Source organism: Acipenser ruthenus, chromosome 27, assembly GCF_902713425.1.
Source record: "Acipenser ruthenus chromosome 27, fAciRut3.2 maternal haplotype, whole genome shotgun sequence".
In the NCBI taxonomy this organism is placed as follows: domain Eukaryota; kingdom Metazoa; phylum Chordata; class Actinopteri; order Acipenseriformes; family Acipenseridae; genus Acipenser; species Acipenser ruthenus.
The window spans coordinates 20,851,013-20,865,664 of NC_081215.1; the positions used below are offsets into that span (position 1 = coordinate 20,851,013).

General features: G+C 38.0%; 1 protein-coding gene across 1 annotated transcript; it reads right to left on the bottom strand.

Moving 5' to 3' along the window:
- Positions 1 to 372: 372 nt before the first annotated feature.
- Positions 373 to 14,549, bottom strand: LOC117432443 (transmembrane protein 41B-like). The gene is made up of 7 exons (XM_034054376.2): positions 14,274 to 14,549; positions 11,027 to 11,144; positions 10,539 to 10,667; positions 5,545 to 5,638; positions 4,610 to 4,714; positions 3,861 to 3,999; positions 373 to 3,160 (listed from the first exon to the last, which is right to left on the bottom strand). The coding sequence occupies exons 1-7, from the start codon at positions 14,371 to 14,373 to the stop codon at positions 2,991 to 2,993; spliced, it is 855 nt and encodes a 284-aa protein (XP_033910267.1). The 5' UTR covers positions 14,374 to 14,549; the 3' UTR covers positions 373 to 2,990.
- Between the last annotated feature and the right edge of the window lie 103 nt (positions 14,550 to 14,652).

The following is a 14,652-nucleotide window of genomic DNA, read 5'->3' on the forward strand; positions in this document are numbered from 1 at the left end:
ACATAAGCCAAGTATCAGTCAACTATTCAAATCATCATTTGAAAAGATTGCATTTTCATTATTATAGATAAACACGTGGTTTGCCGATACGCATGTTTAACATTATTTAAATCAAAAGAAATGAAACCTCTGAATTGGATAACTGTTTCCGTGCCTTGTTAAAAATATATAGAAATCAGATAAAAGCATGAAATAAAAATCAATTTTCTCATCAGTGGAATTACATAATTAATGTATTGCTCTAAACCAGATCCCATAGAAATGATCACACCTGTGATTATTACCAATACATCATCGTTCCATACAAGTTTGAAGATTCCAAGACAAACAGGCTTTTGAAACACAGATGTTGCACGAATCAATAAAAACATAAAAAGTGATGTTTGTTTTTATTAGCTCATAATAAATATCTGATCATAACACATTTTTTTGTGAAGTTGGAAAAAAGATCTACAAATGACATTGATATATTGTACATTTCAAGTGCACGTTAACACTGACCTTACTGAGTGGATGCATGTTATATAGACTGTTCACATATGGTACAAATGTCTGCACAGAATCACCTTGCACTTTACTTTACATTTTAAAAAATGATACAGCATGAAAAGTGAATATATCTGTGTGGTTCCCCCAGTACAATCCGCATGGGATACATCACGTTTTATAACACCAGACTGCAAAACCCTGTTTTATTTTTACAAGACTGAGCTCTTCGTGAAAATCAATCACCAACAGTTTGTAGGTCATGACCTGGCTAGATGGGCCTAGCTGAAACCAGAGACAAAAAAAGGAATACTGTGCTGAAGATAACTCTGCCTTTACAGCGCTTGCTTTAGGTCTAATGGTCTTTTAAAATGTGCGCAGGCCAAAACAGTAATTGTTAGATTTTTGAAAATCTTGGAAAGTTGTCAAAATAGGTACACTAGTCTAATTTAGATGATGTTAATAGGCCACATAGGTAGGTATATAAAGGATATAAATGACAAATCTGGAGGTGTTCTAATACATTTGCACACGACTCTAAGGTCAAATAGTTTTTTTTTTCTATCGCGACTTTTTATTATCACCTGATGAATTTTGAATATATTTTACAATTAAGATATTATCCTTTTGTAGAAAAAAAAAACTAACTCAATGAGCAAATAAACAATGTTCATGACGACCAACTCTCAATTGCTGTATAAACTATGGTACAAAGGGCTCATCTTGGCAGTTCAAATAAATGGCATTTAAGTTATCATAAAACTATGAACACTTCATTTAAAACTACAACTAACAGATCCCAATTAGCACCACCTCATGTTACCTTAGGTAAGGAAATTCAGTTAGAGATAACATTTCCTACCAAGTAACATAAGCATATAAAGTGTGTTTCTTTTTGTTACAGACACGAAACAGTCAGCAAAACACCAAAAAAGAAACCATTTGTATTTAGAAAGACATAAGTTAAATGTACATATAGAAACATGAAAACAATCTGACATAACTTTAATGCAGCTCTAAGCCATTTGATTTCAGCTAACAGGTGGGTTTAATCAAAATACAGAACACTTTAATATAGTGAACTTACCTGTTCACGAGTTCACTAAATTAAAGTCCACAAAAGTTTTAGCACAGCAGTGCTGTTAACAGTGGTGTTCATAGATAGCGTGGTTTTATTGAACCTATCTCCTCTCACTCTCACTTTTGCATGAACCCTCCGAACGTGTCACTGGGATCTGATTGGACGATACAGTGGTTTTGCAGACACTAAGCTGCTGGCTTTTAGTTTACTTACAAGAATAAAAGGTTGTTTTGGGCCAGCTGGCTTATATTATGGATATTTGTTTTTTATTTTTTATGGTCAATGAAAATCTTTAGAACAATTCCACACACACTCTACCCTCCAAGACGAAATGGGACAGAATTTAAATACTTGTCGAAGAATAGTTGTTATATTTAGAGGTATTACTTTGCAGAAAACTGTAACCAGTTGGAATCTAGTTTCTCCTAGTTCAGCCATTCCTGGACACTGCATTTTTTTATTTAGGCTTCTAAATTCCTTTTCTAAGTGCAACAAGACAAATTCTTAGTAGGCAGTTTCAAAAAAAGTTTCAATAATCACGTTTCTCAAAGTCTTACCATTTAATCTGGGCTAGATGGAAACAGGTCCCCAGCAAAGATAGTTTTAGGGTTAAATATCACTTTTTTAAAAAGTAAATATTAATAATATGTTATGATGCAATGGTACCCGTTGTATATATTATTTTTTCAAAATGTTTTATTCCAGTTATATTAAATTCCTTGGTCCCACTATATTAAATGGGCAACAATTACCAGTAATTACATAGCATTAAATGAGGTAATTATCCCTTACACAGCAATAGCTGTTAATTAACAGATTAAGACTAGGGTTAGCATAATACAATTAAATAGTACCGGATTACTTTGTACCATTTTATAACAATGGCAATTATTGGTAATTGGGCCTGGTTAATATAAAGAGTTATGTCACCTTTTTATTGATTTTGTAAAAAGTTCTGAGATTCATGTCTAATTCCAAACAGACAGCTAATCAAGGAACAGTGTAACCTGGCTCCAGTGAACACACACAATCTGATCTCTCACCTCAAGAGCTTTCTTTTAAAACACATACTCCTTAAATTATTGCTTTGCAAGTTATTTGACAGTTAAAAAAAACATTTTTTAACAATGTTTTATAGGACCAAAATGAAAAAGTTTACAAATTAATAAATGCAATAAAGATATATAAAATACAAAACAATAAATCAGCAAATACAATACTGGTGGGGGGGGGGGGGGGCGATAAATAGGCAGCAACACTAAAGAACAATTTAAAAAGTAGGTTTCATTTTGTCTTTGTTTTTTCCTAATAAAATTCCAAAATGGCATGTTAAACATATACAAAGAAGCCCAGAGGATGACGATGATGTGGAGGCCTGTCCCGGTGCTGAGCTGCAGAGAGGTGGAGGACAGGGTGAGGGGGTCTACTCCAGCTTCTGTTGTAGTTTCTTCTGGAAGCAGACCGGTAGAATGGACAGGACAGCCAGTATCCCCAGGACAAAGAGAGAGTTCCAGGACACAGCCTCCCCAGCAGTGGTCAGCTTGTACAGTGTCGTGCCGGCATTAATAGCCACAAACGATGGAGGAGCTACCCCTGAGAGAGAGAGCGAGAGAGAGACTTGCGTTAGCCAGCAGTCTATACATCAATGATCCCTAACTCCCATCAGTCACTGGGCATCTCCAACAGTCCACCAAAACAGAACATGTAGTCTATAGGCCTTATTTAAAGTCAGAACCAGAACAGTCATGTGGACCAGAAATGGTTGCATTTAAAAAAAAATCTTTAAATCACCTTCATTTTCATGGCGAATTAGTACATGCCAAAGTGTTTTTGTTTTGTTTGTTCTGGTTAAACTATATTATTATACTGTTTATGTGTTTTAACACTTGTCATAGTACAGTACAAGGTCTCCAATGCCTAGGGAAACTCCCGTATTTACTAGGGACCATTGATTTAATTGATTTACAAAGATAAATGTAGGCTATTCATCCATAACTTCAAAAAGTAAAAGGATAAGAATCGATGTGATGAAGGCACAATCCAAAACATTTGTCTAGTTGAGTTTCATTTAACTTTCTCATGACAAAACTGGCCTGGTTTCTAATAAATGGTTTGTCACTAGGTGGCAGCATTGACCACTAAATCACAAGGCTGATCTATCTGGGCAACTTCCTCATGCATAACTTGGCCACAAGGTGGTGCTGTGGCTTAAATGAAGTGCAGCTGGTTAGTGAGAGTGAGCAGTGGGGAGATTCACCCAGACTGACCATGCAGTTAACATGCAAACTCTTACCAAAGAAGGTCCCTATGAAGAAAACCCCCAGGGGTACGTTGATCACTGGGGCGGTTATGTTAATAAACCAGTTGGGCAGGAAAGGGGTTATTCTCAGGAAGACGATGTAATTAATAAGGTGACCTCTGTGCTTATCAACCTGCAATTCAAAAATGAAAAGGTTTGTAATTCGTCCCAGGCGGCTGAACACACTAATGTCTATACAGATTAAGGTTATCTTGGTAATAGACAGTTACACTGTATCAATTAGTGTTTTGGTTTCAAAGACATTTCTCAATGTAAAACAATGAAGCCATTGGATTCATATCTCCAGGTGTGCCCTTGTTAAACCTGTTTCAGCCGACTCATGTAATTCTGTGACAGTGTGGTCAACACGATTTGAAAGCAGGATTTCCTGGATTCCTGTCCTTATCTCTAGTCACAGTAAATCGCTCAATAAATTGTTGCAAATTGCCCATGTGGAAAAACGTTATGTGTTTTGCATATGCATGAATATACAGAGAGATAGACAGTGTATTAAATTGCTATGTATCGTATTATGTATATTTAAAAGGAAGGTAATACATATACTGAATGCACACAAGAGTAAAATATATTATTATGGGTTATATATCCTCTCATGCATAAGGCACATCTACCTGTCCCTAAGTTTCTTATGTACATCTTTAGCATCAAAATAAAAAAAAAATATATATATATATATTAAGTGGAAAAAAAAACCCAAAACAAAACAGGATTGTGTGGGTTACCTGCTGGGACCATTTCACTGCCTTTTCTGTTAAATATTTGTAGACCACGGGCCTTCCAACTAGATATGACAACATGTAGCAGAAGGAGGCTCCGAGGCCTGAGCACTGCAAACACAAGAGCAACAACAAGAGTAAGGAAAAGGAATACGGAGCAGGGTGACACACACGGACAAGGGCCTGCATCACCCCTGGGGCTTTATTCCATTAGCAACGTCTCCACACTGCTCCTCATTCGGGATGCTCTGCTGGAGCCTCTCTCCAACGAGGGAGCAGTGATCAAAGACAGGGCCCCACCCCGACTCCCGCATGCTGACCCTACAGAATAACAAGCATGGGATTGACGGGAATTGGGATAGTAACAAGTGTGTGTGAACCTAGAGACACTGCATTTTTTATTTGCTTTCCATTAATGTAGCATTTTGTGACGCCCTCGATAGAATACTGCAAATGTATAAACTGTATAATAAAAATGTAAAAGCAAGTCTTAGATCCTCATCTTCATTCATCTACTGCGGATATGTATTCTCCATTGAATGTCCAGAAATACAATATCTAGGTGGGAAATTTATGAATAAAAAAACAACATTGTATTTTACACACTGTTGACTTTATTTATTTATTTATTTATTTATTTATTTATTTATTTATTTAAAATCAAGTCCTTAAAATAGACCCACATATTTTATAATTTGTTCAACATTAACCTTATACATCTGGATCATTATATTTCTGTTACTGACTTTATAGACATTCAAAGGTTACACGATACAGTTTTGGGTTTGTGTTGTGTTAAATGCCTAAATCACTTTGAAAGATATGATGATATAATGGGAGAAGAAATATTAATACACTGGGAAGATTCTGCAAGAGTGCTTTGACATGAAACCCTTTTTGACACCAATAAGCATTAACAGCAGTGCCTTCATTCCACTCACCAGACAGACTAGAAACAGCGCCAGTGGGAATGGGTAGAGATACCCAGACAGGATGCTCAGGAAGATGGATCCAGGGATGGCAAACGTCTGCAGACTGCAGCAGCAAAGATAAGGACTATAGAAGCGATCACGCACACTGCAGCACAGACGTACTGCCTTGCGATCTTAAAACTCCAGTGACTTGTACGTCATTTGATAGGCAGGTATTGATGGGAGATGCCATCTGATGCACAATTTCATTAGTTTTCAGCATAGGTCACAGTTCACCATTTTGTATGCAGTTTGTGATTGGACCTTTCAACTCAATTCTTTTTTCACATCAACAGACCAGGAAACTGATCATCATTCCTAGCAGGGACCATTTTAGTACCAGACCTGGTCTGTCTGCATCCATGTTGTGTAACAACATTATAAATAAATATGAAAAAAATAGCAAGAACCAACTTAGTTCCATGTAAGGCATTGATAAAGATGTTCTCCTTCTTGTATAACACAAAGTGTTTTATTCCTTTCCAAGAGAACAGAGGCCGCTTTTCCTTTTGTTTGTAAATTGTAAAACATTTTGCAATACTTTTGGCAGGAATGGGCAGCATTATAACCCTCATCCACATCCACACACACACACACACACACACACACACAATCACAAAAGAACAAGCTTAACTAGAAAGCATAATAAACACCAACCATATGGAATCCCAAAACCACAACTCACTGAACTCTTTACCAAGTCAAACAAACATGTTTAAACTTCCATCGAACCCCTCCCCCCCCCCGTCCCACCCGCATTGAAAGACACTTCTGTCCAACAAGAAGTGTAAAGCTTGGGGTCATCCCATTTAAATAGAAAGTTTCGGTTGCATCCTTTAAAAAAATCTCAATAGGCATTATCACCTCCTGGTCAACATACAATAGAAGCCATACAAACAAGATGGCTCTTTTCACCATTGAACAGACAAGAAACCATTCTACAAAACACAATGGCCGTCTGACACAACGGTAACAAATGAACAGCTTTGTTTCAAACTTCACTCCTTTCACACTTCAAGTCCCTCAGTGTTACCAGAGTCGACTCGGAAGCTGAACAGGTAGGTCATTGTTGGCAGAGAAGACGAATGGGCATTATTTAAACACAAGCACGGATGGTAAATACAATTACCCGCTTGGCAAAGCCTTTTCCATTCAAACCACAAGCAAATTATCTGAGTATGCGGGATCTGTCCAGGAGGGCAGACTGTTTTAGACAAGGGTTCACTTTAACACTAAGTAACAACTGAAATTAAACAGAAATAGACAAATACATGTTCAGCATACACAAGACTAGCAATTTGCAGTTTTAAATTGAGTTATCTTTCAAAAACTCTATACAGGTCTGTAGCGTTTACACACATTAGGAAACATAAAAAACTTAGCCCAGTCACTATAAAACTGAATGTATTTGTAGTTACATGAGTCACACCTGACGTGTAGTTTACAGAATGAAAAAAAAAAGTAACTTTATTATGAGGTTTGTATTACGGCAACACAATGAAGCTTCCTCTGCCCAGCTTTGTGCTTCCTTCTGTTCAGATAAGCCCTGACAAAGTGCAATAATGTGACCACCAGGTGGTGCTCACAAGCTTTTCAGGAAAGCCCAGAAGAGGTTTTTAACTTCACAGGAGAAAATCAAACCGGAAAATCTGGTTTAATGTTTAATCACCAATAAAAATTTCAGACAGGCAATTTAAACAATCCAGATCCTTTTTATATACAAAAAGGCTACTCGGTAAGCCTTTCTCAGCTATTTGCTAAGTGGACTAATTTTTACAGCCTGAAAAACATTGGAAACAATTAATGTTGCTAGTTGTATTTTACCAGAAGCACCTTAATTAACTATGTTAGAGAAGCTTTCAGATGCTAAACAATGTCACAAGTTTTAACTGGTATAAAATACTCAAACCTAAATATCCTGTATACCGAATGAAGCAATATCGAGAGAAAAGACTAAAAGTCTTTCAGAGATGTTTGCCGAGTTTCACAAAACAAACAGTCAGTGTGGACTGCATAAACACTGTGAGACAACCCAATCTCTTACTTGGAAATAGCTTACTGATTGAAAAGATTGCATTGTGTCAGCTGCAACTGTACACACACCTGAATACAGTTCAGCACAGAAAGCAGGCACCAAAACTCAACTGTAATCACAAGAAAACCCTTTAAAACAAGTGTAAACCATTCACAGGCCTTCAGCAAATCTCCAGAAAGAGCAACGTCTTAAGGTTTTAAGTTTTAAGTTTGTTTTTTACAGCTCCTCCAAAGCTTTAAAATATTCTCTAGAGTGAAGTGCACAAAAAACAAATCCCTGAAAATACCATGGGGTTTGCATCCTGTTTGTCTATTTAAAAATGGAGCAAAACTCACTGGAGAATCCTAATTCCTGTTTTTGAGGTGTCCTTTTCAAACCTCCTCCCTTCATCCCCCACCTTAGCTGTCTGCCAAGAGAATCACCTTGACTAGCTTCAGTGATGGTTTGTTTAACAGTCTCTAAGAACAAGTTTGTGGGTTCAGATGTATGGGTCAGTCAGTCAGGCAGGCCCACTGAATTCCACAGCAAACTCAATGAGAGCCAGCCCAGTTTCTTCCCCCAAAAAGGCAGGCTTATCTGGACTTAAAAAAAAAAAAAAAAAAAACACAAAGCGCCACCTTTGAATACCAACACAGGGTGTCCGCTTGTTTTTTAGATCCATTGTCTTTAGGTACTTAAAATAATTATTTTTACTTTGTTATTGCAGTAATACATTCTTCAGTATGGACAGTTTCAATCCCCTAAAATCTGTTAAATATTTCACAGGTACAATAAACCAACACACACACACACACACGCAAACAGCCTATACACAAATACACTGCTAAAACATCAAGGTGGTAAAGCACGTAATGGTGGGAATACAGCACTAGCTTTTTCTAATTTAGACTTGATTTTTACATTTCTTTTCAATGATCAGTATTTCACACACACCGTGTGGTTTACCCACAGCAGCAGCACAGAATGGCCCTTTATTTCTGTTGTGCGAATAAACAACTGATGTGAAGGAAAAAAAAAACGACCCTTTATTTTCAAGGTTGCTATGGCTACAGATGATCTTAGATCTGATGATCCTGAGATACATAGTGTGGTGTGCACTCAGGGTTATGTAATACAACTTCAGCAGCAAAGCATTCACAAACGAGAGGTAGCAAATTGCTATGGTTGTTTGCCAAAACTAGGAACATTGTCAAGGACCACTCTTATAAACACCTCTGGAATCATAGAATTCAGTCCAATATGCTAAAAACTTTCCAGCTTTTTTTTCTTTTTAAAAGAGCTGTTCCAGTATGTAGCTTATATCTTAATAATATACGCTGGAAATCACTAAAGAACAAAGACTTCAGCCCCTCCCCTCCCCCATACAGTCCTCGGGCTATTTTTTAAAATCACTTCTCCTCCCTCCCCCCCCCCCCCCCCCCATTCATCATTGTCTTGAGGCCATTAAGCAACACCACACCCCACCCCCAAAACATTGTTCAGCATGTCCTGCAACAAAGTTGAAAACAAATTTGAAATCAACCTCTTTGCTGTCTTTTGCTTATACCCTTATCAGTTACAATAAACTACAGATTGATATTAAACAGACTTTCATGGCCTCCCCCATTTCCCATAAAAAAACCTGACAAACTAAGATTTTTTTATGCTCGGAAATTTCCACCATATAGGCCGAGAGAGACAAGGGAATGGCACACACTAGTCAAACGCAAACAGGTTTGCTGTGCCAGTATCTATACCAAGGATTCTGAATGGTTGCTGATTTTATAACTCATTTCCACTTTTGTTAAGCCCTAATAAAATTTGTGAAAGCTACTAGTAAAAGCAGAGCGAAGATTAGCAATCGCAGCAGGTAGGTACATTTTCAGTCACCTCTGTAACTGGGCTCACTCATTAAAATGCCTTCCCATGGATTCTGGAAATATAAAATTAGGAATACCATTTCTCTGTCTATGAAAGTAAAATAAGACTGCTGTCCTCACTGAATTTACCATGCGCAAGGTTAGCACTGACTTTACTTTCATACTGCAATCTAATCCCATGTATTAATCCCATGGGCAGCAGCGTGGAGTAGTGGTTAGGGCTCTCGCCTCCTGACCGGAGGGTCGCGGGTTCAATCCCAGGTGGGGGACACTGCTGCTGCTGTACCCTTGAGCAAGGTACTTTACCTAGATTGCTCCAGTAAAAACCCAGCTGTATAAATGGGTAATTGTATGTAAAAATAATGTGATATCTTGTAACAATTGTAAGTCGCCCTGGATAAGGGCGTCTTCTAAGAAATGTAATAATAATAATAATAATTATATTACTATCGATACAACAGCCACACTGAAAACACAACTTGTTTTCAACATATTTTGAAAGTACGTAACGGAGGTCCTTTTCAACATCAGTCATAACAGCAAGGTTTTTATTCCCTGCTCTCTAGGCAGCGCATCATCAAAACTAGACAACTGCAGCAGCGACAAGCTCTTCAGTGTGAATAGCGGCTATGTGTACACTTGTGTCCATATTAATGGGTTGGCGTGGGCTGTTCCACATTCCCACACACTCCCAGACAGGTGGAGGAGAGCCGGGCGTCCAGTTCCAGTAGACCACAGATCAACCACTTGTGTTTCTCTGAACACAGAGGCACAGTACCGATTTACATCTTCCATTACAGAACTGAATTGAAAACCCTCCACCAGCCTTTCAATTGCACTGGGTAAGAGTAGTGTTTTTGAGTAACCCTTTTAACAAACAGGGAATATTTAAAACACTTAAATCAGGTTTAAACCTGTCTAAACGTATGTATGCAAACTATAAACTAGTTCCAATTTATAAAAATTCAACAGAATGTGGGTTTGAAAAAAAACTGAAAATGACCAACTTTAAAAAGAGGAACAATAGAAAAAAATTATATATTATATAATTCATTTCCACAAAAGGATACAATATGTAGGTAGTGAAGTAGGCCACCAGTACTTGTGTGTAGTAGGTGTCTTTGTATTTGGAGAGCACGGTCCCCAGGGCCTTGGCATCCTCCATATCTTTAGGGATCTTCATCTTCTCTTTCTCATCACTGCGGAAAAAGCAAAGGGAACTCACCACTGTGAACAGCATCCGCACAATCAGACAAAGCACTGAGCAAATACAGCAAGCCTGGCCAGTTAACAGCAGCTAACCACCATCAACATAGCTCCTATCTGTTCAGTTTGCAATTAGACTACACTATTTGGAGTGGGCAGTCAGAAAGTGTTCTAAATGGTTGACATTCATTTGAGTCTTGACACCAGAGCTGGCAAGTCTAATACTACTAGCAATTGTATAGTAGTAGTCAAGTTGCCACTAGACTTTTAAACAAGAGGGTGTTGCAGAATGCATCATCATACACATTTCAGTATGTCAAACTGGATATACATTAACTGTACAATAACTTACTTGTTTAACTCAGGGAAATTTCGGTACACCAGATACATGACTGAAGCAGCAGACAAGAAAACGGACAACAAAATCAGAAGAGACATGCGGGCTGATCCGCCTTCCAAATGGGCATTTCCTGAAGAGAGGTGGAGTTTGTTCCATTAGGACAGACAGTTAACAAAAAATACATTGCAATTACATTTGTTTACTTCAAGATTTTAAAATGTGTAGGTGATTTTACTGACACATTGTTCTAAAGATGTAGGGATGATATGAAATGGTCTGACAGGCTTCTGAAGTAAAACCTGTCTTTACACACACATGAACTAACTTAACTTTTTGGTCATTGTGCGCAGACTGAACCTATGTAATAACTCTAGCAGTGTTTCATCATTGCTGTTTTGGTGACCCCTGGGAGCAATTAAAACGTTTTTTTTTGCCAGAGTCTACTGGTTGTCAAATTACGTGAAATTATTTCTAAGCAAGTTGTCTGAGTGATGCTTAACAAGCTTCTTCTGAGAATTCCCTGTACATATAGTGTCATTTAAAATGGAAGCAATTCTAATCTATTCCTCTTGGAATGAAGGAAATTAAATTTGTAACAAAATGATCACCAACTTTATTTAATCATATATAACAATATATGCACACTGTATATGGGTTTTAGATACCGTGTCTTTTTAAACAGATTTCTGGGTCATTAGATACAAGTTTTTGTATGCATTGCGTGCATGCTAATAAGCTTTACATGTCATTTGAATATCTGTAACAGCCCTATACTGAAGCTATGCCATAGTAAGTTAAGCATTTCTGCAGCTGTTTGTAATGTAATGAAATTGTTCCATTCAAATGAATTAAACATTTCTATAGTCTGGCAATCTTTTCTTGTGGTTGTATGTATTTATTTATTTATTTATTTTTAACTACCTCCGCGGTACAATAAACTCAAGGGTGTCAAATATGGAAATGCATCATTCACATGTCCAGAGGCTGAAAACAATATGGCATTGAAAAGGTCTATTTCTTCTGGAGGCCACCTGTAATGGAGTATTATACAGCTTGGAAAGACCCTGTCAGGAATGCAGCATTGAAAGGGTGTTTAAATTGACAACACTGCTGATAAAACTTAAGTAAGGCAATCAAAGATTACAGCTGCTTATGGTCCCCAACACAATACGCTTTATATGACCCTCAAGCCTCAACATCAAGTGGTTTCTGGGAGGTTTCTGAGGCTTTGCCACTGTGGGGGCAGACCAGGAGTCAATTACAATTTACTTAAGGTTTAGATTCAATTTATATATCATTTTCTGTTTCAGTCATCGCATCCTGAGGACTTTTTCATCTGATTTCACAGACCCTGATTAGCGCAAATCCTGGACCACTAATGTTACTTTAGATAAGGAAGTTCAAGACTAGTGCTAATCTGGGTCTGTGAAACCAGACATTAAAACTCAGAAGTTCAAAGCTCTCCAGTGGCCTTATAAACATGTCTTCTCTTATGATGTAGGCATTAATCTGCCCTCTGCAACACTCCACATTTCTTGCAGGGGGACAGGTTAATTGGATGCACACTTGTGTGCCAGCTGAACTTACACACAAAAATGTCAGAGCCATTTTGAGGCCAGCATTATGCATCTCCCAAGGAGTAGTCCACTTATTTTTCTAGATGCTTCATGGTATCAGAGTACAGGTCCCCATCATTATTAAGAATATCAATCATTGTAATGCTGACTAGTTTAGACAGCACAGCTAGTGGAAGACAATAAAAACAAAACCAGGGAATTTACTTTCTTAGGTGTGATTGCCTTTAAGCATCAGGATGCATAAGCAATGCTAGTCTGTGCACATAGTGAAATATTTTGTGAGCTGACCATTAAAATAAGCTGTACAAAGTAACCCAAAGTGACACATGGTGAAAAAAAAGAGGAATAAGAAAAAGGGTCATTCTATGCCAACTCAACCAGTGCCCGTCCGTTTCAGATTTTCCTGAGGGTTTTCAGACATGCTTGAAAAACTTCCCTTTCGACCTGAGACCTTGCAAAGGTCAACCTGAAGTGTGAAAGGTACCTTGACCTGAAAAATCACCCTGGGTGCAATTTAGATGCTACCATCATGTGTAGCACCTTGTTCTACTCGTATTGAATTGTGCTTTTCTGAAAAAAAATACTAGGAGCACCCTACTCACTTCTGGGAAATTGCCAGATGAGGGGTAACTGATGAGTTTTTTAAAACCCAACTAAGTAAGGTTTTGATAGTTTGAAATGTGTCATTGTAACAAAGACGTCCCAAGTCCCATGCAAGTTCAAAAGCCCTCAGCTCCAAGCTAATGCCAGTGGAAGCACATACTGTTACTTTTTCCTCTAGATCAATCCTCAGAGAATGCAAAGTTGAAGAAACAGACAGTTTTGAAGTTTGAATAAAACTTGTCAGTTACACCTCGTCTGGCAATTTGCCAGATGCGAGTAGGGTGCTCCTAGTATTTTTTTTCTGAAAAGCCCTATTCAATACAAGTAGAATGAAGTGCTACACATGATGGTAGCATCTAAATTGCACCCAGGGTGATTTTTCTGGTCAAGGTCCCTTTCTCACTTTAGGCTGACCTTTGCAAGGTCACAGGTCAAAGGGAACATTTAAAAAAAAAATAATGGCTATCATTTCTGAACTCAGCATGTCAGAAAACCACCAGGTTAATTTTTTTTTAGGAAAATCTGAGACAGACGGGCAACGAAATGTCCCTTTTCTGGTTGAGTTGGGGTGGAATGACCCAGAAGTAAAAAGCCCAGTAATGACCAGGATTTGTCTGTGCTGGTCAAAGCTGTTAGTTTTCAGGTCACCTGCAATTGCAGAAATTTTCAGCAGGGACGGAAAACAGCGTGTTTCCACTCGTTTGACAAACGGAACCGTGAGAGATCAGTACAGACTACAGTTCAGTTCCGGTAGCATTTTCACTGTACCTAATGGGAATGTCGACTAGTCATTATCATGTGACAGTAAATAATTTAGGAACTAACATTAGGCCTATTACCTTCTAGTAATATAATTTATGAACCAGCATGGAAAAGCCCGTGTCAACATACTGTACACAGAATATCATTTTACCAGAAGTCATGCGAGACATTTAAATAATGTGTGAACTGAAAGCACTGCTTCAGGACTATTTTCTTGTCCAAACTAAAACATTGTAAGCCTTTTATATTTTTTAAGCACTAGACACTAGTACATTAAACTATATCACTTTAGTACTGTATTTGTGAATATATTGTACCTTTAGGTCTTTGCCCATCCTTGGTTTTTGTGCCTTCTCCCGTGAATGACTCTGCCACAAAAGAGTCCACCTCTCGTTTATCACTTCGATTCCTTGCCATTTTCAGTAAAAAAAAAAAAAAATCTGAATCGTAATATTACCAGATGTCCTTTACAGCCAGATGTATGGACAGAAATGTAATGTACAGAGCCCTTTCTCAAAAATCCAGTCCTGTTCCAGATCAGTGACAGCTCTGTGACCTTTTACCTTTTGCACCATCAGCAGTCTCTTCATTGAGCAATGCGAGAAGAATTGGGGCAAGAACGTCTCTTTCAAGTTTAAATACAGTGCAGACTTTTCTGTAGCGCCCCCCATAGGTTTCAAACTACACATAGCGCTT